At 38.3% G+C, this 26,125-nt stretch overlaps 1 protein-coding gene across 8 annotated transcripts in view; it reads left to right on the top strand.

Moving 5' to 3' along the window:
• SLC25A21 (solute carrier family 25 member 21) overlaps positions 1-26,125 on the top strand; it is a 259,062-nt gene that overhangs the window by 200,009 nt on the left and 32,928 nt on the right. Inside the window, exon 1 of one of the 8 annotated variants that reach the window (XM_064460317.1) lies at positions 24,133-24,271. The exons of the other annotated variants lie outside the window; for them this stretch is intronic. Within the exon in view, the coding sequence (XP_064316387.1) occupies positions 24,261-24,271 (11 nt within the window). The 5' untranslated portion in view covers positions 24,133-24,260. Of the gene's footprint in view, positions 1-24,132; positions 24,272-26,125 lie in introns of those variants that run through there. 8 annotated transcript variants of the gene reach the window in all.

The following is a 26,125-nucleotide window of genomic DNA, read 5'->3' as shown; positions in this document are numbered from 1 at the left end:
CATCCCAGAAAGCCAATTGCATCCTGGGCTGCATCAAAAGAAGCGTGACCAGGAGGTCGAGGGAGGTGATTCTCCCGCTCTACTCCACTCTCATGAGACCCCACCTGCAGTACTGCATACAGCTCTGGGGCCCCCAACATAAGAAGGACATGGATGTCTTGGAGTGAGTCAGAGAAGTGCCACAAAGATGATCAGAGGGCTGGAGAACCTCTCCTATGAAGACAGGCTGAGAGATATGGGGTTCAGCCCGGAGAAGAGAAGGCTCTGGGGACACCTTACCAGAGCCTTCTAGTACCTGAAGGGGACCTACAAGAAAGCTGGGGAGGGGTTTTTTACAAGGGCATGTAGTGATAGGACAAGGGCTAATGGCTTTAAACTGAAAGAGAGTAGATTTAGATTAGATATAAGGAAGAAATTCTTCACTCTGAGGGTGGTGAGGCACTGGAACAGGTTGCCCAGAGAAGCTGTGGATGCCCCATCCCTGGAAGTGTTCAAGGCCAGGTTGGATGGGGCTTTGAGCAACCTGGTCTTGTGGAAGGTGTCCCTGCCCATGGCAGGTGGGTTGGAACTAGATGAACTTGAAGGTCCCTTCCAACCCAAACCATTCTATCATTCTCTGATCTGCCAACTTTGGTAGCCCAGGATTTTATGGCCATGAATTTCTCCTGCTTCAGTAATTGGTTGAGTGGGGGGGGCTGCAGTATTTCACAGCGCTGATGGCCACATTCCCTGGTACTCCAAACAGAGGTTCATACCGGAGGCCCTGATGGGGACATTTCTGCCCACACCATTCACCCTGCTTTGGGCAGCAATGCGGTGCCATAGCTGAGCCCCAGAATGTCCTGTGCCTTCAGGTGCAGTCTCTACTGTGTGGTGTGGAGGGGTGGTCCACAGGCAGCTGAGCTGCTGAGCCAAGAGCCATCTAGAGTTAGAAAGCTGGGAAGAGCTCACACACTGTGTGCCGTACATGCTGCCCTTCGCCAGGGCTTCCTTAGCTCACCCAGGGATGTACGAAAATTTTCAGCTAGTGAGAAACTTTCAGGTCAGGAACCAAGACCCCTCTGAGATTAGCCACAGCCAGGGCTGCATATCCTCTGAGCAGGGATTTCATTAATTACTGTTAAGGCTAAATAGCTAAATTAAGCTTAAGTCATACTTTTGGATCGTGTCACTCTTTGGGGATCTGTCCCTACAGCACCTGCTTGTTCTGAAATGGTGTGTGTATATATATAGTGCCATCAGAGCCTCCAGAATTGAAACCTGTATTTAAAAGGTGAGAAACTGATTCTAGCCCTGATGGAGGGGCAGGGGATTGCTCAAACCTGGGATGGTGCAAGGCTGTCATGCCCAGCTGCAGACAGATAAAAGGATCTGAAATCTATCTGAAACCTCCTTCTTATAAAAGGTAATAGCTCTGAAATCTTATTATGACATTGTCAATAGTCAGCTGTCAGAATTAACTATCTGTTATGTAAATCTAGCCAATAACATTTAACTTTTCATAATCACAATAGTGGATGTATCATGAGACGCAAAATTAATTGCAATTATGTGTTGTGTTTCTTTAAAAGGCAAATTGTTATTTACTTCCCTGTAATTTGGGCTTCTAGTAGCCACTAATTGTTAACCTATCCTTTAAAAGAAAAATTCCCCTGTATCAAGGGGAAAAACAGTGACCAGAGAACAGATAAATCACTTTTATGTCCTTAGAACAGCTGACTTCACACTTTTATTACATTGCTTGAAAAAGCATCCTTTCATCTGGAAGGAATCAGTTTAAAATGTGATTGTCAACACAACGAAACCAGCTTTCTGTTTAAAATGGCTGCTCGTGAGGCTTAGAACTACAGTCTTGCCAGGATTTTCTTTATAGACATTAGTTACTAGAACCAAGATATTTTAGATGGGATGTTCACAGGAAATACCTGGCAGACAGCACAGAATGCAAAGTAAAGCATTTTTATTTAACTTGTAGGAAGCATACGTGTGAAAATGAGCAATAGTGTTTTCGGTCAAAAGCTTTCTTTTTAAAATAGGAGTTTGTAAGTTGTAGTTTGAAGCAGGCAAGAGAAAAAATCCTCATTAATTTTTTCATGTCTTGACCTAACTAATCAGACAACATATGTTTAACATATTTCTTAGACCATATTTTGTACTTATTTATAATGATATTATTATACCTCTCTCTAATCTGCATGTCTCTACCTCATCCAATTTCATTTTCTTCACTGGTTACATCTGAAAACATAGCTTTGTCCTTTTATGTCAATCCTTTTAATTACTGTAGTCCTCAATGGTTTGTTTATATATAATTCAGCTCAGTGTGAACCCCTAAAATTTTTAAATCTCTAAAAATGCAGAGGAAGATACTCTGCAAATACTCTATGCAAAATGAAGTATTGCATTCAGTGATAAAACATTTTCAGTCCAAAAATAATTGAGCTTTCCATTATATACATATGCTCATTATTTTAACTGAAAATTACAAAGATGTAGTAAGACTACATTACCTATTAGAATAGGTAGATTTTTTTCAATACTCATAATTTTATTGTTTTCAGGGTATGTTAATTATATGTTACTTATATTTTTGCTAACTACTTTGTATCATGCCATACTCTGAAAATACTGGTATCGTCAATTTTTTTTCCTAAGAATTGGGTTGGGGTTTTTTTAATGTTACAAGATGAGTAGCATTATATGAGAAACTTCTAAAATACATCTTTGTTAGAAAGACAGTCTTACCCCGACAGGCGGCTTTTTGTTGAGTCACAGAGCTGCCATTGCAGCAGTAACTGCTAGGTATGCTGATCATTCACCTCCAACATCGTTACCAACCCCTCTTCTCTTTGCACTATTCTTTGCCCAAGTTGAAGTCTTCCTTTATATCATGCGTCACATTCTGAAAGAAATTTAGTAAGCTAGATGTTGAGAATATCAATGCTTGAACGTGGAGGAGAAACTATTCGTCTAAAACAATGCACCAACTGGAAGTAAAAAAGCAATATAAATAGCTAAGAATATTTGACAGTTATGTAGATGTAGTTATGTAGAATGCGTCTTAAATAAAACAAGGTAAAATGAGGAATTAGCATCAAGTATGGAAATATTTTAGAAGAGTGTGTTTCTGTGGGATGATGACTCATATTTCAGGGCACATTGCATTCCATATGACTCTGAGAATCAAACTGTGAAAAATAAATAGTTTATTTTGCCTGTTACACTCTTTGCCTCTTCAAAGAGAATAGAAGTCTAAATACATACGAAGTTAGTTTTTTAGTTTTCACATTCTTTGCTTATGCAACTTTACTTACAGCCTGCTGTGGTTCTTTACCCTATAAATAGCAATACTAACTTTAATGCAATAAAAATTATTTTATTTAATTATAAAAATGTCTACATCAAGTGCAGTGCGTGTATAACACTGCATCTCCTTACAGGAATGCACGCATATAAGCACAGATAGACTGTACCGTTGCATTCTGTCTATCCAGCGTAGAAAGCTTCTTTCACAGTAAGCTGGCAGGCACTTCATAGGAAATTTCTGAAGCTTTCATGTAGCATACAGGGCAGTAACTCTAACTGAAGCACTGGCTCCAGTTAGGAACACAAAATCAATCCCGATGCTTTTTTTTTTTACAGCTTGCCTTCAGTGTTTGTGTATTTTTGTATATTTTGGCTTTGCCTGAACTTGCATACACACTGTTTTGTAGCTCACTGTCATGCACTGGGTGTCTCAAGCACAGAATGATTTTTAGGGTTTATTTTAGTCTGATAAATGGAATTTCCCATAATAAGTAAACAGCTCTGTATTTGGTAGCCAAACCCAATACGCTATTCGTTGTTCTTTGTTGCAGTTGAACTCAATGGCAGGGACAAATACTTCTACACTCCTGATGCCTCCTAAGCTAGGTAGAGGCTCAGATTACGTACTGTTAAAACACTTCTTAATAAAACTCATTTTTCATTATTTGAATCCCACCTAAAATAATTTTATAGCCTGACTTAACAAAAGTCAAGTTTTGATTAATGTACATCCTTTTATTTGCAAGACCCCGTTTTATAACAAATTTCATATTCCACTTATATCTTAAAGTAAAAATATGAATTCAAATAGTTTTCTGTATGAAATGCATTATAATATCAAAACATGTCTTAGATATTTTAAAGGCTCATTTTTTACACAACTTTTGTTTGGATATATTGTCTATATCCAGTATGAATTATCATTTAGTATATAGGTAAGGTTTATTATTTTGATTGCTGCTGTGATTTAGAAGAATCCATTTTGTGGATGAAAGTACTAACGAATTAGCATTTGAGCCTTTGTTTTAATATATTCTCACATAATGTGCCTCTACCTCTGAAAACAAAAATAATATAATTGCATAATATTCAGGTTTTCATATGTTTATTGGGTCACAACATATTAAAATATTTAATCTCAATTTTTTAATCTTTTCTTAATAAATGGATAGTTTAATTAAAATATCAAAACTAATTTAGGTTTTTGTTAGGAAGTATGTAAAAGGCAAACCAAAACTTTCAGTTACATTTTTTAAAATCCTGTGCGAAGGAAATATATTGTCACAATTCTGAGAAAAATAAAATGTCTCGATCAGTATTTCAACAGCTCATGTTAATAATTGCAAATAATTAATAATTTTTCAAAGCTCTAATATTACAAGAAAAATAACAGTATGTTGTTTTACAAATATCAGTTTTCATAGGCTTTCTCCAAAATTTTATAATACTAATTTTATCTAGTGTTACATAAAGCAAAAGGGAGAAAGGCAATTTAGCGTATTGCCGAGAACAATTGTAGCGGTGTAAAAGGTGAAAAATTGACTAGTGAGCAGTTTAATGTAAGGAGAGGTAGCTGTCATTGCAAAATGGTAGGAATCAGTGGCAAGAACATTTTCCTCAGCATCCTGTTTGGGAAAATGCAGTTTTAGAAGGAGGTCTTTCTAAGTTACCGTCAGGGAATGCTTGGAATTTTGTCTTTCTACCAAAAAGGATTGGTTTTCCCTCGATTGTCATCAGTTTGCTAGGCTGTCCTGCTATTTAAGCTATTAAAGACCGGTGTGCTGCTTGGTCTCAGGTGATCCATAAAAAGGAATGAAGCCTTGGGAAGGTAAACCATCACCAGACTGGCTCGGTGTATCAGCCTTCCATGACGGAAGCTCTTTGTTGAGAATTGTTGGCAATCGCAGCAGTTTCCAACCGCAGATAAGAGCCAGCGTTCTTGGGTAATGCCCTCGATCACACACCTGATGACAGACTCCTGCATGCAAGTTTTTTCAGGTGCTATGTTTGCTCAGTAATCCTTCAGTGCCAATCTTTTCTAAATGGTGAGCAGGTCCCGTCAGTAATGGACATCAGCCATTAAGCTTGTAATATTTGTCATATATCAGGTTACGGCTTTGTTACTGCAGTGTGATGAATGGATGCTGTTATGCTTAGAGAAAATAAAGAAGTGCTATAAATTTAGCAGTCAGTACTAAACGACTTGCTGCTTTAAGGGCCTGATTCACATCCTTCTGAAATCAATGTAGAGTGTTCTGTTGGTTAAAGCCTTTCTATCAGGCCTTTAATTTTCTTTCTCTTTTAAGGAACAGAATCCAGGGCTCTCATTAAAATACAGTTCCCTGTTTCTCAAAAATATGCAAGTTTACACCTAAATAGTAGTTTTAATGTAACTCTCACTTTATGTCTCAGTGCTTATATTCTGCACAAATGTTTTGATTAAACATGGAGGCGTACAGAGAGTTGATCACAGAACCTGTCAGGTCACTCATTAAATAATCAGAAATGGGGTTGGGGTGTTCAAAAATTCATACAATATTTCTTATAGCTGTTTTTTTTCATGATCCCAGTAATTCCTATACCAGATTTTGAAGTCTGTGCTCTGATTTTATGCTTTATTTACTTGTTGGCATTATTCTGGAAGCTACTCTGAATGAAGATAGAGTTAAAAAATTATCAAGGACATTAGAATCTGTCCATGGCCAAAGCCTGAATTGTGTTTCATGATGTTTGCAGATTTTTGGGAAGTTCAGATAGTTCCCAAAGAATTTGTAAGTCATTAAAATCCTTTCTGGTGACATAAAGAAAATTAATTTCCTTTTTGTATTCCAGGATATAAGTAAACCTAGTAATATGAAAAATAAGGCACCTTTTTAAAGTATAAACCATACAAATGTTAGCCTTTGTTTGTTACTAGCCTTGTACGCACAACATTTTAAGCCGACTAGGGGCTACTAAAATGTTAATCCTAGCCACATCCATAAAAATTCTGTATAGCTGTTTACTTACTAGCTAGTATGTTTGCTATAGCAACTCCAATTTCAAATGACATAATAGATATCCCGCTTCTGGGAGATAGGCTGTCATCTTACCATAATATAGATTGTAATACATGCTGCTTAAATGTATATGCTGATTTTTAAATTATCATTAATCCCCTCAAGTTCAACCTGTAATTGCTACACAACCCTCATTTTCATACTCAAGCTAGTAGTGGTCTTACATAATGAGTTACTCCTTCGCATTGTTTTTTAAATGTTAGTGCTCTCCTTTATGCTACCAGTGAGATGACCTAAATCAGATATAAAAAGGAAAATGAGTGTACTCATTGCAGAAAAATAAGAAGAGAAGAGTCAGTCAGGAGAAATACACTGAAACTTGTATAGTTTGGTGTGCTACTGCTGAGAGACCTCCTGTATGAAATGCATTCTTAGCAGGTATTTGACATAGAAAGGGTCCAGGGAGCTGTGTAGTTAGAGGAGTCAAAAAGAGAAGGGAAGAGTGCCATACCAGAAGATGACACAAAGATAGGAGGAGAAGAACAAAAAAATTCCAGAAGTAGGTGTGAAAGGGTACAACATACAACAGTCTAAAAACTGGAATGTATTCTTTTTGGTTTATGTAAGCAGTAGTATCAGGTTTTCAGTAGGGGAAAAGAGCAGATTTGAAAGGAAACTACTCAAAGTGTGCATATCCAGATTCTTATAGCTTAGATTACACAAATGCTTAAAACAGTTTTTCAAAACAAGAATTCCAGGATCTTTGACCAATATACACTGCTGCTGCTTATCTACTCCTTAAGACCTTCCTTGATTCCCTCTGTGCCAGGTACGTCATTTCATTCAAAATGAAGCTCATATTGCCTTCCAGAACATAGCGTGTAAATTTGCTTCTGTCCTGCTCTGTGAACATTATAGTCTGCGGTGCCGTATGCTCTATGTAAACAGTACACTCTTTCCACATTCATTAGTGACCTGCAAAATTACAGATTATTTACCAAGTTCTTCTGCGCTACCTTTCTGACTCTTTTCTGGCATATTACCTAAACCTGTGTTTAAGACAACATATTAAATTACACACTTCTTAATTTTACAGTTGCCCTAGGTTTTAAGATATCCAGAATGGAAAGTGGAATTTAGACACCTATAATTCTGTCATGTAAGTAATATGCATGTATTGTGCCAATATGTGTCTAACAGACATTTATACAAGTCTACATGGGAACTGTATAAAATTTTAATTCAGATAAAATTGCTTAGACACTACCTGAAATATATGGGCTAGTCAGCATCTGTTATACTATTTTTCTTAATAATTTCGTTTTCTTTTTTAATTGCAATTCTTTTAATTTTTGAAGGGTCTTGTTCTTAATCTTAGAGTTTTCATTGTCATAGAAAATGTTCAGATAGCAATGGTGAAATGTGGGGATGCCTGATAGCATTCCAGCTACCTTTGGATGTCAACATTTCCTACCTTAACTGATGCATGACCAAAGCTTCTGCTTCTGTGATTCATCTGAGACCACTTTATAAACACCTGTGAATAGCAATTCTCTCACAGGAAGAATTTAATTATAAAGCACTTGTATATGTGTAACTATAGCAGAAATATCTAAATAACACTGCTTGCCCATCACTGAAAAGCAGCTGAATTAAGAACTCTACTAGCCCTCAGCATTTGCTGCTGACTCCATATGTGTGCCTGGCAGTCATTTCATCAGAAGAGAAACTAAATTAAGCACCTATTCATGTTTAGCAGAATTTTGAAATAATCCTTAAACGCGTGGGACAAAATCTGCTTTGTCCTTAGAGCCAACTGCAAAGCTTGCTTAGCAGCCTATCAAAAACCATCCTACGCAGAGGACACTTAAACTATAAAGCTGGCCACACCGGTGCAGGGAGAAAGATGTGGTCAGAGCACCACTATGCATGCCCACATATCTCTAGAAAGTCCTATCAGGACAGACCCTGGGACAAAGAGCAATGTGTTCAACCTAGAGCACGGATAAGGCCCCAGGATTTGGAAACTGCAGTAACAGCTACTGTAAAGCTATGGTATGAATTGCTTGTGAATAAAGCTACTTATAAACCAGTCCTGCACAGACACATTTTACTTAAACCAGAAAATCTGTACCAATAGTTATAGTGTCATGAAAACAGATGCATTGTTCCATGAACAAGCTATAAGCTACAATTTTTCTGAACTGTGATTATTATTCTTTTAATTTTGAAATTTAGAATTAACCCAAATTAAACTACTCTTTCTGGACCATACCAGAAAGTTAAGATTTGATACTGATAAGACAAATTTAAAAAAGCCATGTCCAGAAACAGATACTATTACCTAAGTCTAAAACTCTTATTGTAAGAAAGCTGACACAGTTGCCAGGTGGAGACACCTTGGAAGCTCAATCCACTTCTAGGCATTTCCAGACTATGCCTAAAACACAGCCCTGTGATTGGGCTTCTCGAAAAGTAGAGCTGTGTCTGCTATCTTGTTTTTCAGAAATAATAACCTTTGTCTTTGATAAATATATTTTGCTTTATACAGTGGCTTAAAGGATTTGCCCAGGAACTGGTGATTCCTACTCCTTCTGTAACCACAGGAATCCCAACCGTTAGCTGCCACTCACTGGCGCATGGTCTAACCACCATTTTACAGCCTCTTTTGCTAATCGTAGAGGAGGGAGAGTAGAGATGGGGATACTCATTGTACATTTCTGTTGCAACTGTGTACTTCAAAATATATCAGTTCAGAGAGCACGGCCTGTGACTCAGTGATAGTACGTCTGGATGGAGTCATGGCTTCTAATTCTTTTCCCTAAATTCTTTGTGACAATGAGTTTATTAAAAGAAAAACAAAACCCTTGCAGATGTGGAAGAGGACAATTGAACCTGGCTTTCTGGTTAAGAAAGGTAACCAATTCTTTCTGCCATTTCCCCTGCAAAATAATAGGTGTTTATCTTCTTGACTGTCTGTTTTTGAGGGGTGACTGCGAACCATGAATCATAAATGAAGGAAAGTGCTCCCCACTAGGCCACTTAATGCAGCAATAAAAGGTGGGATATTAAGGCTTCTGTAGTCAACAAGCTGCTCTGCGGAGTGAATGAGTCTTGCAGTACCCCATGCTGGAAAGCTTATTCTTTACAGCACCATCATTGCTCATGAAACCCAGTTGTCTTCTTGTGTGACATAGCTGTCTGTTAGCTTGAGCCTGTGGAGTTTCACCAACCTGTTTCTCACCCAGCATAGCAACACGTAAGGTGCCAGGGGTCGCAACACCTTCAGCAGTTACAGTGTCCTGAACTAGACGTTCAGTCCTCACTTCTCTCTAACATCACCAGCCTCCCCTGGTCACTATAAAAGCTCAAGCTTGTAACTAAGCATGTCTACCCAAAGCTGTATAGAGCAGGCATTGTGATCAGAAAGCAGGCAGGATGTCTTGCCACAGGCCACCTGCTTTGAGAAGCTACAACATGCTATGATACATTCTTTTACTAAAAGTTTCAACTTTGGACTCAGATCCCCTGTAACTAAATAATGAAGCACATGAAGTTTATAGCACAGCAGTGCATCAAGTCTGTGAGTGCCGAAGGGGGTGTCCCAGAGTAGCAGGCCTTGAGAGGGGAGAGTCCTGGAAACCGACATTGTGGGACTGCAGGAGCTGGAGGTGGGGACTGCAGCACTGGGGGGAGTGTTTACAGCCCCTGAAGAGGAATTTCTGGGTTTGCTGGGAAAGCAAACATGCTGTAAAAGCAGATCTGCACTGCAGGGAGAGCGCTGACTGCAGAATTAGAGTGGTGCCTTTTGCCAAGTTGTTATAGACATTGCTCAGGCAGGGCAGCAGCATGTCTACATATTTTGCTAGTACCTGAATGCAGCCTGGCATGATCTTAGAAGGATACTTATGGGTCTTTAGTTCTCCCATGAGCATCCCTTGGGGCCATGATGGCTCTTGTGCAGCAGTAACAGGCACATTCCGCTGTTACACAACTTGACCTGATTTCATCAGGGCTGCATCTGCCGCTGCACCTTCGCTGAGATACATAATATGTGTTTACAAAACTATTACCCTAATATTTTATTGGTCTGAAATAAGGAAACAGTAAGTACCTCAGACTTCTCTAAAGTTAGGCTCAGAGGCATCTGTTTTGGAGTCTTGTAGGCACCAAGTACTAAATTGAAATAAAAGAAAGTTATTCTAGTTAATTTCCGCTTCCTGTTTTTTTCATGTTTGACCTGACTTATGGAGAACAATTAAATTTGAAACAGACATTTATGGTGGGTCCGATCTAGTTGTAACTACTTTTTGGAACAGTTTGGTCTTTCTTTTACCGTAACTTTCTTATGTTTATATTTGTGTTTTATTGATGGAAAAAGGCTTCAGACATGCCTGATAAGAGTGTGATCATTAGTGTCTTGAGTACTCACTGGAAAAGCATTCAGTTAATGGGAAGAAAGTGTATAAGAAATGTTGAACATTTCTTTGATTATTTATGCATTTTTCACTGGAAGCTAACCACGATCTTTTTACGAAAATGTTTTGTTCTGAGTTTTATTTATTTAGCTGCAGGATTTCCTTAGGCACCTAGATTTTGAACCAGATATTTAACTTAGACCATGTATTGCCAGGGATGACTACATCAGTTACTGAGGGATAAGTGAAATTTTAAGTCAAGACTATGGAAAAAAAAAGAGAGACACCAAGGGAGCGTGCTTACAGGATTAAACACGCTCATTCCTGATAACTGTGGAAAGGGGAGTGATACACAAAAGGCAAATACTCAGAGCTGGTAACAAATGGGGGCTGAGTATTCACCAGCTTCCTGGCTCACATTAGAAGTAATTAATCTAGAAACCAATACAATATTTATTAAAATTTTATTCCAAACAACACTAAAACACTATTTTTATTCATATTTTAATAAATATCTTTCTTTTAAAACTGCAGCTAATATTGTTCTTCATGATCTTGTACTGTAATGTGATTACATTCCCACAGTGACATTCCTCCCACTGGAGGAATGTATATTTTACTGTAAAGAGACCAACTATTATTGCTTATGGAATTATGAACTGCACGTTCTTTTGATTAGTCATTCTTAAAACAGGGTGCTCTGAACAGACACCAAAAGGATATTCAATAGATACAGCTTCTCATTTACAGTCCAAACATTCCTTCTGAAATCCCAGAAAAGAAAGATTCCTTTAAATATTCCCAGTAGTCTAGGAGTAAATCACTGTAAATCTCACAGACTTCAACAACTGGAATAGAAAGAGTCCTGAGGTCACACCTGAAACAGAGTTTTAGGGAGTAACATATTGCATTACTAAATGAGTCACTAGGCCAGCTGTGTTTATATATATTGTGCAATTAAAAGTTGGTGATCTTTCTCCTGATAACAATGGGGTATGCTGTGCTCTGAATTCACGAGTCACATGGAGAAAAATCCACTGTTTGGCCATTATCCAAAAATGACAATGACAAGTACATGAGCAAGTGGTGATTTGTCTTGCTCAGTCTCTGGAAGACTTTTTTTTTTTTTTTTTAGTTCTGTTATTTACAAAGTAATAGAAATGTTGGGCAATAAGCAAGCGTAGAGAGCTGACGGTATTAATATAGCATTGACGGACTGGAAACCAGATGGTCTGTCAGATAATGAAGTATTATCTGGCAAGAGATTGTTCCTGAAAGCCAACATCCTCACCTATTTAGCACTCTGGAATGTCGACATATCAGTTACCACATTCATGAGGTGGTATGTGTTGTACTTTAGAAGCCATCCCTAGAAGAGGCTTTTTAATTCAAAATTACTGCCTGATGAGAGGGTAAAAGTGCCATTATTATAGCACAGCTGGATGAGTATAATATACAGCAAGATGTGAACCATACATCAAAAATCAAGTTAAAGAGGAAAACATAATAGGCTACATCCTGATTTCTGCCTAACCACAGCCATAGTTTCATGGACGTTTTAAACCAGCACCGCCACCAGAAGCAGCAATGGTGTATGCTGTGTGCCCAGAGCTGCATGTTCCTGCTTTTGTGCCGCACTCTGCTTTGTGCCAGCACGTGCACTTCTGCCCCTGGTCAGGAGTCATGGATGTTGGAAGTATGATCGGGTTAATATTAACCTGGCCATTAAAAAAGAAATGTGTTGGTAATCCAGAAGGATTGGCTGGGTCATCACATAGGCACAGAAACCTTTTGCCAGCGGAAAGGAAGGCGATAATGTGGAGGCAGGACAGAGTGACTGGGAAAGGAAGATGAGGGAGGTGGGATTATTTCTTCTTTGACAGCAGTGCTAGTTTATGCCAAATGAGGGTGAAACCAGAATTCAAGAATAGCCAGAGCTGTTGGAGGCAAATACGGTAAATCCCAGTTGCTACAGCTGCCACCTGGGAACACAGAGCAGAGAACACAAAAGGCAAGGGCAGCTGGAAGGCTGGTGGGGGCAGTGCCCAGGGTTTGGAGTTACTTCCTGGACACCAAAATGTCTCACTGTGGCAGTGACTATAGCATAAAGTGGAATGGAAAATGAGGAAAAACAACATGAAGTAGAAGGAGTGGTTTATTAAAAAGACGACAGAGAATTGGGAAGGCTATTATCAGTAAGGCTGTAGTTTACAACTTTGGATTTCATTCAATGAGCCATTTTCACTGCCCTCATGATTACTCGATTGAAAATTAACTGGCCACATGATATTAGCTCTTTAACTCCTGTCCATTCTAGATAGTTCATATTTTCATAAGGCATCTTGTGTAATCATGACTAGGAAGTCCTTTGCTCATGCAAAGGAGGAAAAGTGGTACATGTTACTATTGGACAGAAAGAAAACAGTTATGATATAATCTGCCGAGGTATGTAATAAATAACATATAAATACTGTTTAACAGTAGAAACATTTTACATCATTGTTGGTATTACTCATTTACCGTGCCTAGAAAAAAATTTACCTAGATAACATAAATCAGAAAAAAAGGGCTTCCCTTCCATGCTTTCAGTGCTATATCATTCAGTACTGATTATATAAATAATTTCTTGAGAAAGTCTGTCTCACTCAGCAAACCGATATACAGAATGGAGCTTCAAATGGGCTGCAGTGGATCTGTGGTATCACTGGGCCCAGTTATCTTGGCAGGGTGAATTTTCTGCCTGCCAGGCAGATGACAGAATTCAGCATTTCCCTGATGTGAAACTAATACTCACACACACTTCAAATATGTATGCTGAAATATTATCAGTTAAAGTCTCTTTTTTTCTCAAGCTTAGTTTGGGAATGCTTCAAAGCCCTTGTTATCTCTAGAATCAAATGTATAACTCAGCCCAGCCCTTAATATTTTTGAATCAAGTAGGGAACAATAATTAAGAGTGGGAAGAGGGGAAGAGTTTCAGTTAAATGAAAAAACAAAGCCACATACAGAAAGCAGAAATTAAAATAAGCATTTAAAACCAGTATTGTGTTTTATTCCAGGTGATCATTTAATGAAGTTGGTAAATGTATCAATAGACGCAAAAACTGGGGGGCAGTAAATGAGAACAGGTTATCGTTTTAGAATTACACCCAATTTCATAGTCACCGTGCAACTAAAGGCATTTTCATATGGCCAAATACAAAGTAATTCAAGGAGGAATCAAAATTCGGATTATACTTGCTATATCAACAGTGCAGAGAACATTGTCTTAGGAAGCAGTAACACCAAAGGAATTAGTTGTTAAAGATAATTACCTCAACATGAACTCATAGGACCATACTATAGCAAAAAGGATTGTGCAATCCTAAAGCATACAAAAAGAAAAGTGCTGTGTGCAGCTAAGGAATGGCAGGGAAGCACAGAATTTTGCCTCAGTATATAACTTCGGTAACACAACTGGTAAAATACTGAATTAAATCAACACTTCAAAGAAAATATAGAGATACTGAAGAAATTTGAGAGCACCACAAAACTGTCTTGGGAGGAAAATAAGCCTTGTGTCATAAAATTCAAGGGGCTAAGTTTTTCTGGTTGTGGAAGAGAATGTTGAAAAGTTACTTGATTGCTGTATATAGATATTTTTTTCACCTATGGAAAAAGTTTTCTGGCACCTGTGAGTTCAAGGGTTTTCAGCCTTGCTCACCACAGCCAGTACCTGGAATACGATGTTAAGCAAATGCAGACTTCAAACACAGCTTTCTCTGAACGTAGAAAAACACTGGAACAATCATCTGGAGGGCTTTTGCTAGAGGGCCATTACTTAAGGCTTTCCAAATATTATTTAATGTAGTTTCTAGATGAAAGCTTGTATCAGTAAGGTGATGTATCCTAAAGGGTCCCTTCTGAGTTTGCAGTCTAGTCTCATAACTCATCCCCTGTCTTGTATTAAGCTTTGAGAACAGGAAATCTTGCGCTGCCCTAAACCTACCATAACACTTGGAGGTTTGCATTATAGTAATGACTGTACTTACATCATGCTTCAGAGCTTCAGCAAGTCACTGTCAGGGATCAAGAGGGATTATTGTTTCTTAATGCACAATTGACTAGATGCATGATAGAGAAAGGGTTTTTTCCTTCCTCTTAAGCATGATTGGATACAGATGAAGATGTGATAGCATGGATTAGTCTTTCAAGGTAAAAAGGAAATCCATTTTTGGGGGGGGGGTATTTTGGGAGGCTCAGAGTCTTACCTATTTACAGTTTGGGGCAAGGAAAGAATTTCTGCCTCAGTCTGGTAGGGAATATAATAAATTTCCTGTTCCAGGTATCGTCTCTGGCTCTTTCTGGCCGTTCTCTGCATTCCACCGAGCCTGCTGCTCAGATTCCCTGCCTTCAAGACCAATGTTGTCTTTAAAATGATGAAAAGATGAAATAGAGCAAAGTGAAAGGTCCTTTTATCCCCATTGAGCATCCCTTCAGTCAGCCTGAACAGAATTTCAAACCATAAATGCTCTGGTTATGCATCCATCACGGGTTTAACATTTTAGCTTCTTTTACTCTCATCCTGTCATCTCCACATGCATTTCTTTCTTTCTTTCAGATTTCCATTCCAGAAAGACTTTTACTGTTCCCAGCATTTCCTTTTTTGAATTCCTTTCTCCACTCTTCCGTGATCTGGTGTACAGTGCAGTTTTACTGATAATTGTATTAGCACAAATGAGTGCAGAAGACCGTGGTATGGAGATGGTATGAGCATCGGGGGAAAGCTTTGTTACGAAGGTGTAGGCATTTCTTAAACCAGGTACATCACTGAAGAATGTTTGCCCTATAATAAGCAGTTACTAAATGCAGCAATTTGCGCACTTATTAAATGTGTTTTCAATCTCCCTGACCTATTTCCTACCATAGATCCTTCCTCCTATGGTAGGAATCCTTATGCTCTCCTCTCCAAGCTGCACTATCTATATACACAGGTTGTCTGGTTCTTCACCCCTCTTGCTTATTATTGCTTATTATTGCTCATCCTTACTATACCTCCCAACGATCCTCTTGGCATACTGCATTTTCTTCTGTAAAATTACTTTCAAAGACTCTTCTGAGGCTGAAAAAATGCTGTAGGCTAACTCGTTGTAACCCCAGCATAAGCCTCCTTCAGTATCTTTACTATAATTCTTAAGAATTTAGCATTTAATTCAGATTAGGATTTAGGATGAGATATGGATAAGGTTTTACTCTGTCTGATGATTCACTTTGCTAATCCAAGCACATATGAGAAATGCCTGGTGACTCAGCAAATAACAGAACAAATTTAGTTTACTCCTCTGGCAGTTTAGTCAGTGATGGACTGACTGGGTGGACACTACTGGAAAGAAACCTGGTGCTATGATTGTTCTTTTGTGGGGGGCTGGGGGCGGGTTGCTTGTTGCTTGCTTGGTTGGTTGGTTGGTTTTGGGGTGGGGTTTCTGTTTGTTTTGCAAAGCAAAGTTTTGGATAAAGTCCAGGCATTTGTAATATATTGACTTATTCATAACCAGTTGGCACAAATACTTCAGGGTCTGGGGAGTAAGAGACTATTTCTTTCTATCATTTTAAAACAAATAACTGAAACTTAGATTATGCTATAATGTCATTAAAATAATTCTAACACAAAGGTTGATTATGCACAAATGGCAGATGTATGATAGTGCTCCACTTTTTAGTCTTTATTTTTACCTTAGAAGATAAGAATTAATGATTACTGTGCCTGGTCCTTTGTTGTGCATCTCTGTTGCTAAATTTCTCATCTTATTCTCTTCAACTCTTGAGCCTAGGCTTTGTTTGCCTAGTTCTCAAAATTTTCAGTAACAGTAGGCCAGTTTCACAGTGCATCAATCCACCCACTTCCAAGAAAATGTTTCCAAAGGCCTTGTGTACTTCCAAACGCATGAAGACTGAGGCAACAGTGTTTTCTGTAATAACTGATGAAAATAAGATGTTAGTGATTAGAATCTGTGTGGTTTTACTCGACTTGGGCATATCTCACAGAAAATTTAAAAAAAAATTACCAAAAGATCATCCATTACCAGTGGGTAATTTCCTGGACACTGAAATGCAAAAGATCCAAGAACATTCTGCAGCTCCTCACAAGTGTGGAACTGTGCACAGCTACAGATGTTTCCACTGCCGCAGAATTCACTAAAAACTGCCAGGGAATTTGGCCCAGATGTGCTATAGAATTACAATGACCCTGGTAACAGTGAAACTTTAAGCAGCAAACACCAGATGTCCAGTAAAATGGTTAAAACCGAGATCCAAAGCATTTTTTTTACCACATCATCACAAACAAGTATGGAGTGAATAAGCTGAAAATCTCAAGTAATACTTCATTATTCGTCATCTCTAAGCTGATTCTGTGCGCTTGACTTGTGATGCAGTGCTGTTCGGGTATAACGTCTCAGAGGAAGGCTGCATTCCCAGAGGCTTAAATAATTTTGAAAAATGAATTAATTAGACAGGCATACACATTAAACTTAATACAAGGTTGTATTTTTCACCTCACTCATTTTGCTTGAAAAGTGATTCTGGCGGTGTGTGTGCTGTGCTGCCTTATGATGGCTTGCCCGCAGACAGGATAAATGAACTGCTGTTAGTGCCAGCTAATGTAGTTCTGCTTTAGCTCAAACGGTAGCAGAGTCGAGCTGCGGTACCAGGGCTCCGTGCACTGCTACGTTCTGTGTCTGTATGCATAGTAAATGTGCTTTTCCTACAAAGTACAGGTATTCATTGCATTATGAGGCACTGCTTTATACTTTGTGTTTTCTGAGGGGTCCATGTGTAGGGCAGACACCAGAGATGACGGAAAGCATTACATTTGTCTTTCCACTCTCTACTGATTATTTGTGATTTTTTATATCCTCGAGTGTCAGTTTTATACATTCGTTGTCAGAATGCACATTTAGCCATTTTTTAAGTGTCTCTAAACCAAAAACTCATTTCTGTCACAAGTGCTGAATCAAAATGTACCATGTTATCCATGGAAGCCTGGCTGTGTTTGTTAGTGGTATAGGTCTGTATAGGGCAATAGACATATATCAGTATTCGTAAATTAGGTTCACTGTTTTCACTTAAAGCTTGAATGAGCAGTAGTCTGCTCTATTTTGTCTCTGGAAAATTAAGAGTACCAAGCTTTTTACTTGGGACTGGGATTATAGAATTCATAGATAAAAACTGAAGAAAAATAGGAAGAAAGAACCATGGGTACAGAACAGTCTTGAATGCTTAGAGAAAAAACTAAGGAACGTGTAGTCTTTGAAAGCAAAGGGGTAGTTATGTTCTCTAAACTCTCTTAAAACCTTTTTTTAGAAAGATGTGGTATAGACTTTATTAAAATAAAGAGGACTACTTTGCTTTCAGTAGGAGTTGAGTCAGTGAAGAAGATTCCATAGCTCTGTTACTGTTACTTTTACACAAGAAAGTGTTAAAAATTGTTAACTAAAAAGTATGTTCTTCCCTCAAAGAAAAACTCATCATAAACCAACCAGCACCGATCAGCCCATCATGGCAGAAAGTTAAGTTAAACTATTCCTTTCAGAAATACTAGAATTTATTCTTTCTCTCTCTTTTTCAGTTATGCAGCTGTCTGTTTAGATAATTTTCAGCTGGCCTCAGGTAATAGCCTTGTGTGAATTTTTGTAAATCAAAAGGAGAACACAAATCTGTTGACAACACTGCTGAGTTTCTCTTTTTTATTTTACTCTATTGCCAGTTTTACATAGTTTCAGTACAAAATCACAAATTGTGTAGTTCTTTCTCAAACTGCAGACACATATTTTATTAAAAGCTCACTGACACTTGTGGGCTTTTCAGCATCTTTAACTTAGAGCAAATCACAACCCATAGGAGAACCTACTGTGCTGTCTATCAATGCTGACAGTGTTGGATACCTTTTCTTGGAGCATTGCCTCGAGATACCCAGCACTCCGAACGACTTTACAACCTGTTCCTTCAAGACCAGCTACAATTACAGCAGAAACCATTGCACTTCAAGCTCTCTGCCAACCCTTGCCTTGCAAATGTAGCACAGACTTTGTCTTCGACAGCAGTTTGCCAGGCACAGGTTTGCAACGTAACTGCAGTTCTGACTGTCATAACCCCAATTAAAACAATATAAATGTGTTCTTATGTCCTCGCTGGCTGTACTGTCCATGGAGAAGGTTTTCACGTGGCTCTAAACCAACTCTGCAGGATAGCAGGTAATCATTTACTCATGCCTAGTGAAATGTTGTTTATATTGTCTTTGTAATGCTCTGTGATGATGGTGAACAAGGAAGTAGTGTGGTTGCAAACTGCAGTTACACTTACAGAGTGTGAGATCATGGCAAATCGTACTGCTGCAGAGGTGCAATGATAATCTTCGGCTGCTCTGACTGAATTCTAAGCGCTCAGAACGGGTTACTGAGCAAGCCTCGTGGCATGTTTGTGAGCTGTGCGAGAAAAAACATTTTTCTTTTGCAAATTCAGGAAAAATTAGAGGTCTAGAAGAAAAGCAAATTGACCCAAATTTACTTTCTTTTTGACATATTGATGGTTATAGAGGTATTAAGTCATAAAATGCAGAAAGGTTTGGCACAAAAAAAAAAATCATGCTGTCTGCTGTAAAATAGTTTGTGTTGCATTTACTTGAATTGCTACATGAAATGCTTTGTTCATTTGTAAAATACTCAGCCTGCTTTCAGAAAGTAACTTGGGAGACAAGGTTCATTTGTTTTGTTTATTCAATGCCAAAATGGCAAAATTTCTTTTCTGCAGAAGAATTCAATTTGAGAGGGGTGCTGGATCAGAAGAGTATATTGAGAAAAAGAAAACATTTCAAAAGAGATGTTCGAGTTAAACCTGCCTCAGCAGGTTTGCTGCTCAAATAATATGTTGCAATTTATTTTTTTTAAAATAAATAATCCAGTAGAAAATGCCACATCACTGAGACACAGACCGCATTACTTTAAAAAAAAATCTTTCCGGTTTCTTTACAGATGTCTATGCAGTTGAGGAGACTATTGGCAGGTGGGGCATGGCTACATAAAACAAGAGTAGATCACTGAATAATAAGTAACAATAATAATAATTAGGGCAGCAACTTCTCCATGTTTCTTCCCTTCACATGTTTGTCTTGCCTGTTGATCTGGTCTTAAAATGTATTTACATATCTCTGCATCACAATCTTGTAGCAGGTTTTTCATCAGTAACTACATTAAAGTATATCAATGGTGTAAAGCCTTGCAAAATCTATTTCTAATCATTTAACAGTCAACTTCGGTTGGAATCCTTTGGTAAATCTTCATTTCTCAGTCATTTAAACCTACCTTGCCTGTTCTTTTTCACTTGAGAAACTCAGAGTGAAGGTTAGTCACCTCTCCAGACAAAGTAATGACATGACATCATAGTCCTTTGTCTTATAAATTTTGTGAGGACGAGAGGAATGTCATTGTAACGTGGGGGCTTCATAGTATTGAAGGTGGAATCCGTTTGGAAGCATTGCTGCATATTGTCTGAAGAGGGAACTTTCACATTTAAAATGTATTGTGATTAAAAAAGATTAAAATAAGTTTGTTCGTATTAGCTGTCAAGTCTATTTGTGCATAGATTGAAGCAACATTGAGGAAAACGTATTAGCCCGTATGGTATTTTTAGAGTGTTTGTGTGTGGTACGTGAAGAATAGGAAGTATCCTTTTGGGTGTCGCTCCAGCATCCATGACAGTCTGTGTATAATGCAGGTCTTCATCTGACAGGGTTTTCTTCAGCAGTGTAACCTGGGCTGGGGTGAGCTGGCTGGAACAAAGGGCTGGAGCTCGGTTTCACACCCGTGCCCTCGCTGCGTCACGCTGGCACTACATGATGGCACTCCTGAGGTGGAGGAAAGGATCTGTGACACTGTCACTGTACCTAGGGACAGTACCTGTAACTGTAAGAAATTTCTGCTTTTTCAAGGAGTTACTTTCATGCTCCCAAGTACATAAAACTCTTTCTAATGACTTCCTTATACAGAATCCAGTTTCAGCAACACACAGTGGTATTTTGCCTGTCTTTAGGCAAGTACTTGCCATCCGTGTGAGCTTCCTCACACATTTCCGTAATAATACCTTTCACTCCCATGGTATGTCTAGGTACCACAACTGTCTACCAGACAGAAATTCAGGTGCCAGTGTGTGTATGTATTCATGGTGCTGTTCACTAAGTAGTGCTACAAATTCTGCACACTTTGATCTCTGCGCGTGGTAAGACTGTTGCGCTCCACTGGTGCAACTATCAACAGTATTACTATTACAAAATCATAAATCTTTTATGATTTCCTGCTGGACATACTGTAAAGGGAGTAAGAAAAATATCCCAGAGGTCAAGATGCTAAAAGATGGAATCAAATTATTCTGTGCATGTTTGTATATTTTTAATGATACCCTGTTCTTTTCAATGCTAAGAAGTGCTGTCTTGAGGTTTTTTTGAGAAACATGGAAAATATGTAAGTTTTTTAGTTTGTTAAAAACACTATTAAAACACTACTGGCCTAGTTTTACTTTAGACTTCAGATAATCGATATGTTTATGAATCCGAATCATTGCAGACAAAATTTTGCACCTGCAGTTATGGTTGCCTGCAGTTCAGTTCAGTTTAAGTATCTACATCACTGATTGCATCTGTAAATTAAAAACATCTAACTAACCTAAATTACCAGCACAAATAATTGCAGGTGCAAAACTCATACAAAACCAAAATGATCTCTGAAAGTTGGTCTTATAAGTCTCATTGTAAGTTATTCACTGTATCATGAACCTAGAGTCCTCTTGGGAGAGTCACTAATCTGTATAATGACATTGAAAGCCTCTTGAATCTCATATTTACCTAGCAGATGGGAAAGAATACATGTAGTCATGTAACTCCCTAGGGATTATGCATGTGGATATTGAAGAGTATAACTTATTCCAATGAAGGCTAACATTAACTTGCAATCAAAAATTTCCTTCCTGAGCCACATTTTTTCTGATGAAATTAAAACAACTTAATGTTGTATTTTTATGAAGTCACAACCAATCTCAGTAGGACACACTCCCAGGGTAAGCACAGAAATTTTACTAATCTCATGATTTTTCATTTAATGAATCACAGCAAGTTTAACACCGAGAAATGCTGCCAGTCTTTTCCAGAAATACAGAGAGTTATCCTCTCTATGGTTTGGGGTTTTTTTTTTCTTATTGTCAGAAACAGATTTCTAAGTGCATAGCTACAAAAGGCTATTTTTTTCTCTGGTATCAAAACTAAAAATGAATAATTTTCTTGCATTCTTTAGCTTCAATAGACATAGGTGTGGAGCTACTTTAAAACAGTGACTGCTTCCTGTCATACCAGTTACAGCAGTACTGTTAGCAAAAGAAAGAAAAAAAACCCCAAACTTAAATTCTCTTCTAGTGTTTGAACAACTAAAACTCCTACTGAACAAATGAAGCCTTCTGCCAGTTCTGACAATCCAAAATGCAATGAATTTTTCTGTTTCAGAAGCTCTAGGCAAAGCTGTTTTGGCATGTCTGTAGCTTGTTCCTATTGCAAACAAAGGGGCAGCTAGAGGGAAAGTCTTTGGGAGAAGAAAATGCTGTCAGCTGTAAGGAACAAGGCATGTAGACCCATTCTACAGCCCAGCTAGTGATTACATGCAGTTTTGAAAGAGCCTAGACCAGCTGCCAGTGATAATAACGCTGCCATTTGCACTGATTTCAGCAGGAATTATGTCAAACAGACCAGCTTAAGGCTTCTCAGAAGCATGGGCAAAATTGATATTTCATCCATTGGCCATGGGGGCCAGACTACAAGAAGAGTGTAAAGAAGGAACAGGCAAAGGTGGCAGGGAGCCCTGCCGAGTGAGCATTGCTGTTCCTGCTGCTGGGCTGGCGGCAGTGGGAGCGAGCAGTGCATGCTGCAGCTGGCAGGGTCCTGCCTCGCCACCTACCAGCAGTCACCATCCTCCCAGGTAGCCCAATTCCTCCCTTGGCAGCAGCCAAGCCCAGCTCCACAGGCCCCTGGCACTGGCATGGTCAGCGGTGGAGGTGTGAGCATATCTACATTTTTAAATATCCAGTTTAATTTAATACACATTAATCTATTCCTCAAGCAGTACATGGTGACAATGTACCACTTTACTAATTAATTTGTAATCATCCCTGGAGAAAAAAAGCCAGAACGAGATGTTGGTTTTTTACACACAGAAGACTGCTGGGGCTATGTTGTATATTACAGTTCACGTCTCCAACTTCACCTTCCTAGAATTTTTTTTTTAGGTGCTTAGGTATAGCAAAACTCAGAAAGCATATAAGAAATATGTAGTGTAAGAGAAGGGTAGACCCCTCTTTGAATTGAGAGGAATTTTAACAAGGTTTCCTTGTTTTTACTCTCACTTTTTGCTGCACAAAAGACACAAGAAAGGAAGGAGAAGGTTTCATCTTTCCCTCTCTTGAGGGATTTATATTTAGGTGTGTCCTGTAACTTATATAAATTCAGAGTGCAGACTAGAAAGCCAAAAATTAGCAAGGATTTTGACCGAGATTGAGAGGTGATTAAAAGTCATGGAAGAAAGACTCATTTCTGAGTAAGAATAACAAAGTCACATGGATGATGGATCATAATAACTTCATAATCTGACCCACATGCAGTAAATATGGTGATGACTGGCATTTTGAATAAGTGAGGTAGATTGATGTTGATTATTAATCCATTTCTTGGCCAGTCTGATTGTTTCTGAGCCAGATCCTCCACTGTTTAGTATTTTTCTGAAGTATCTTAAGAGTACCTTTCAATGACAGTCCCTTCCTTTTTAACCAGTCACTTTTCCTGATCTGTGTTGCATTAACTTATTTGAGGGGTTTCTTTCACAAGTTGGTCTGCTTCTAGTATTCTCATAGCTGGACACTTGGTCTTCTTTTAACATATAGTGTAACATCAGTGCCCCTACAGACACATGTTAACATATAATTCTGTATTACATTTACTTGCTGTGAAAAAAATTTCTGTTTTTCCTTAATTCCCCTCTGTTGCAACTGATAGTGATTTACATGAATGCATGCTCAGTAAAAAAAAAAAGTGAAAAATGCTATGAAAATAAGTACCTAGTATTTAGTCCTGGTGTCTAAAATGGCAGGTATTTGTATAGTAGACAGAGAATAGGTAAAGAAATATATTTGCATAATAGAAATTCAGAAGCTAGCTTGGCTAAATGTGTCATTGATAGCTTTATATGAGGTTCCTGTAGGGACATGTGTTTAACATTTGCAGTTGGGTAATATACATAACATACTTCACAAGAAAAAAAGCTTTTTGGAGAGCAGCAGAGTGTCCAAGCCTGGTTTTCTTTGAATGTGTCCAACCTTTAATATCTTTTCAACTCTGTGCCTGTTGGCCCTGAATGACACCGAGCCTTCCCTCTAGCATACCTCTTCAGATGGGCAATGGCTGTAGACACTGTGAGTGAGGGTGAACGACATGTGTGAACTGGCTAACGGCTTGACACTCTCAAAATAAATGGCTAAATTGTAAGTCCCTTTTTCTCAGCAGTAGGTACTAATTTGTGCCTGCCTTCACTAAGCACTCACTAGTTTTCCTGAAACTTCTGGGAATTTAAAATCTTTTAAATCTCCAGCTAGGTCAACATAAAGATTCCTTCGCACTAATAGGTATATTAAAGTAATATTGCCTGTTTTCAACTGTTTTACTTTCTGTTAGTAAAAATGCACAACATGCTACATACCGTGAAATAAAAATAAAAAGATGCGTTTTTCCTGGTATAAATGAAACTCTAAGCAAATTGTATTACATTTAAACATACTTTCTGAACTCTCTCTCTGAACACCCACCCTTCTACCAAGCATGTCTTCAAAATTCCTTCCCTTTGTTGAAATAAAAAATTTTGTAGAAATCGGAAAGTCGCGCATTCATTTAATGTAACTGACATGGTCATGAAACCCAGGTCTTTGATTTATACTTGGGATAATGCAGAGGTAATGAAAGCAGAATTGAATCTAAGAGGGTTTTTGTTTCAATTATAAAACAATGTGGGCAAGAGCTTGGATTTGACAGCAATAGAAGAAAGGGAATATTGTGTTCATGCCTTCAATCAGCTTTATTAGATCCTTAAAGGAAAATTATGTGAAAGACAGAGGAGGAAAACAACAAACTAAGCAAGATCCCAATTTCAGTATAATTTGGAGAAAATAACTGATTTAGGTTGGTTGTCTTGCCGGGGTGAATGACTCAAGGCTTCCAAACAAGAAATGGAAACCAGAAGGATAGCAAAAGCCTGAAAGAACAAATTGAGAAGATATGATTGACTGTAATGTTTCAAAATCAACTGCTGCAAAGATGAGTTTGGGCTGTTGCCCAGAATACAATTGAATGGTGATGTTCATTTAGACCCTTAATGCTGAAACAAAATAAGATGTAGCTGTGTTTCTGTTAGAGATTTACTTGTTCTTTCCAGAGTCTGTAGCTAGGGATGTGATGTCACGTCCTCTCTCTTCTATCACATGCCGCTCCATAATTTTTCTGAACACCAGTTTTCTGAAGGAAGGCCTGAATCCAGGTGATAATATCTTTCAAATGTGAAATGTCATCACCATTCATTATTTGACTTTGAAAAATTTTATACGCTGTGTGCAAGTAGGCTAACTCAGTGTTATCAGCCAAGGAAAAAAGAAGTGTAAGATCGTTGTGTGTGTGTACTTTCTGACTGACAAAGTCACTCGAGTTTTTTTTACCATCATGCTAGGTTTTTTAAATTAAGTAAATAGATCGTTCTGCAGAGATTTCAAATAATTGTATCTTTAATGGGCATGATTTGCAAAGCATTATTTAGAGAAGTTGGAGGCAGCTGCTGTCCTCCACCTTAGGCACAGAAAGTTGTAAAAGAGACTATGCTTTATGCAAAAAATTAGTCACTGACAATAGGCAGTGATGAGAAGGCATTGTCTTCTGCTTCCTCCTTTCCTTTATTCCTTTCATCGCACTGGCTGTGCTTAGTAACCTTTTTTTCTGTTTCTATTTCAAATGAGGGGAAAAAAACATCTAAACCACAGCTCATAATTAAATACTGAGCTAGTTCTTACCATGTTTATTGAACTACATATTGCATATATGGATGTATATCCTCAAAGTTTTCATGTGCTTTTAGATTTCTAAACTTAATGTGTTCCATAGGAATAGACCTTAACTCCTTCCTGTCTGAATTTTGTGATGAGATTTGCCTCCATGGAGGAAAGGAGTAAAGCAGTGAAACCCAGCTACAGATCCCTTAAAATTTTAGGGATTTGCAGAGCCATGAATATAGTTGCTGAGCTCTGTGGATTCTCCTGGTTCACAGTAGAGATTCCTCCAGCATAAAATATTCAGTA

Source organism: Phalacrocorax carbo, chromosome 9 (genome assembly GCF_963921805.1).
Source record: "Phalacrocorax carbo chromosome 9, bPhaCar2.1, whole genome shotgun sequence".
Classification (NCBI taxonomy): Eukaryota; Metazoa; Chordata; class Aves; order Suliformes; family Phalacrocoracidae; genus Phalacrocorax; species Phalacrocorax carbo.
Note: the sequence above shows the minus strand (reverse complement) of the source record. Positions and strands in the feature narration are given on the sequence as shown.